Here is a 2,755-nt window from a genome sequence, read left to right as displayed (position 1 = left end):
TTATGAAAAGTTAAAGGATACAATGACTAGCACATGTGATGAGGCGTAATACTTATGCAGTAACCAAAATAGCACTTAATTGGAAACCGGACGGAAAAAAAGCCACGAGGTCATCCTCGAAAAATATGGATGGATGCTTTAGAGAGAGTGATATAGAACAGTGTTTTTTAACCTGGGTTCCGCGAAGATCACTTGAGGGTTCCGCAAAAGTGATGTGCTGTGTTTTTATCAAAATATTAAAAATAGAAAAAAGCTAGAATTCTAGAGGCAGCTAGTGAGAAACCCCGTTAGACGTGTACAATATATTGTATGAGATATTATTATATTGTGAATGATGACGATAAGGGTAACGTCGATGGCATGACAGTATCGAATAATTATTTATAACCACATGTTATCGTATATTATTATAAAATTTTATTTTACGAAGTATAATATTACCAATATTGTACTTCAGTACGTAGTCGTTCGTTAACTGTTGTTCGTCAGTTGTGTGTGATGATATTATAAAATATTATTATTATTATCATAATATTACCAAAATTGTACTTCAGTACATATTCGTCCATTCGTAGTTGTCCGTTAATCGTTCATCAGTTGTGTGTGGCAATTTATTAAAATATGAGTAAACAAAAGAAGTTGGATTTCTTTTTAAAAAATCCAAATATTAGTGTTATTACTACTGCTGAGGAACCAACATCATCAACGAGTGATGTCACATCTTCGTTGGAACCAAAACCAAAGAAATAGAAAATTCGTAAGTATTACGATCCCTCATACCTAGGATTCGGATTTACATATAAAGATAATTGCCCTCAATGCGTTATTTGCTCGGAAATTTTAACTAATAGTTCTATGGCTCAAGCAAAACTTCCAAGACATTTGGAAACAAAAGACCAGCAGTATAAGAGTAAGTCAATCGATTTTTTTAAAAGAAAAGAGAGTGAATTGAAAGCTCAGAAGACACTAATTCGAAATACGGGAACTGAAAATGAGTTAGCCCTTAAAGCGTCATTTTTGATATCACTTCGCATTGCAAAATCAAAAAAAAAAATTTACCATAGGAGAAGACTTAATTATGCCTTGTATGGTCGATGCCAACTTCACACTTTTTGGAGATTAAGCTGCTAAAAAAATAAAAACAATACCTCTTTCTAATAATACAGTTTCAAATCACATAACTATGATGAGCGATGATGTTCATCAGCAACTTATAAGAAAAATAAAAAGGTCAAAGCTCTATGCTCTTCAATTAGATGAGTCGACTGACATTACTCATAAAGCATTGCTACTTATTTATATTCGGTATGTGGACTGGGACGAAAAAGAAATCAAAGAAGAATTCTTGAACTGCTTGGAACTGAAGAAACATACAACTGGCGCTGAAATTTTTTCTGCATTGTCTGATTGCTTCTTAAGTACAGATTTAAAGATGTCAGACTGTATCTCAATTTTTACTGATGGCACGGCTAATATGACTGGTAAGCATGCAGGACTAGTCCTGCATGAATATGTTGTCTCTTAAATTTGAAGAGTATTTCCCTTCAAATCAAGACCCAAGAGATGGTTTCTTATGGATTTTGGATCCATTCAGTGCCAATAGCTCAACAAATACTTTATCAACGAATGAAGAGGATATGTTGGCAGATCTTTCCTCGGACGTCACGTTGAAAAACTTAAAAAACAATTCATCTCTAGATAAATTTTGGATAGAAGTTCACAGCGAATATGAGGTATTAAGTGAAAAGGCGTTGGGAGTCTTATTTCCTTTTCCTTCAACATACTTATGTGAAAGTGGATTCTCAGCAGTCACTGCAACCAAGACTAAATATCGAAAAAGATTGAATGTGACGCCGACACTAAGACTTTCATTAACAAACCTTACTCCAGATATTGATAACATATGCAGTCATATTCAAGCGCAACCATTCCATTAATATAAATTTAATCTAATCAAAATATATAATGTTACTTCTCAATATAATCTAAAATCTAAATTCTAAATAAATAATTTAATTGTATTTTGCTGTATTTAGTATTTTAATCACTAAAGTTTAGTGCATTGCGAATGTTGCCGCTTATCGCCATGTTTTGTGTACCCTTCTTTTTTAAAGATATTTTAAGAGGGGTTCCGCATGAAAAAAATATTATTGCCTGGTGTTCCGTGATATCAAAAAGGTTAAGAAACACTGATATAGAAGACCTCGGATCACAGAACTGTAAAAATATAGTACAAGATAGATATAAGTGGTGGGATTTGGAAATGGCGACAAAAATTCTTGAAGCGTTTTAAAAGCTAGAGAAGAAGAATAAACAATAATGATAACTATAATAATAATAATATATTTTTTATACAAAATAATGACCAGTAAGGAGATCATCAACACTTTTTCCTCTCATACTTCGTCATCTCAATCAAACTATCCGCTGACAACCTCTGATCACGGGACTTCAATGTGATATCACTCCATATTTTGACTTGTCATTTTCGTATACGTATAAAAAACAATGTATTATTTAGAAAATAAGTGCCCACTAACGGTGTTGTATCCAATCGACGACGGTATTTTGGCAACGAGAGAGTGATGTGCCGGTATTACACCGGTTTGCGTTTTCTGGTGGACGGATATAGTCATCGTACATCGTCGGTATTACGAACGTGGATGCGGGATGACGTGTTGCGGGAGTGGTGAAGTGTTATATTGTACGTCCCGTACCGATAATTATTATATGACTGATTTAATACTCGTATACC

The 2,755-nt window shown here is 33.8% G+C and overlaps 1 protein-coding gene across 1 annotated transcript; it reads left to right on the top strand.

Moving 5' to 3' along the window:
* The first annotated feature begins 1,186 nt into the window (after positions 1-1,186).
* On the top strand, positions 1,187-1,937 carry LOC112690933 (SCAN domain-containing protein 3-like). The gene is made up of 2 exons (XM_025565043.1): positions 1,187-1,481; positions 1,534-1,937. The coding sequence occupies exons 1-2, from the start codon at positions 1,187-1,189 to the stop codon at positions 1,935-1,937; spliced, it is 699 nt and encodes a 232-aa protein (XP_025420828.1).
* Positions 1,938-2,755: the final 818 nt, after the last annotated feature.

The sequence above is a fragment of the Sipha flava genome, unplaced genomic scaffold (genome assembly GCF_003268045.1).
Source record: "Sipha flava isolate LNK unplaced genomic scaffold, YSA_version1 529_pilon_pilon, whole genome shotgun sequence".
NCBI classification, from domain to species: Eukaryota; Metazoa; Arthropoda; class Insecta; order Hemiptera; family Aphididae; genus Sipha; species Sipha flava.
This window is presented reverse-complemented; position numbering and strand designations above follow the sequence as displayed.

Excerpts from the sequence above, each read along its gene's own strand:
- LOC112690933 (XM_025565043.1), top strand. The coding sequence starts at position 1,187 with ATGAGCGATGATGTTCATCAGCAACTTATAAGAAAAATAAAAAGGTCA. Across the intron at positions 1,482-1,533 it reads TGGCACGGCTAATATGACTG|AGTATTTCCCTTCAAATCAA; the intron begins GTAAGCATGCAG and ends TTAAATTTGAAG.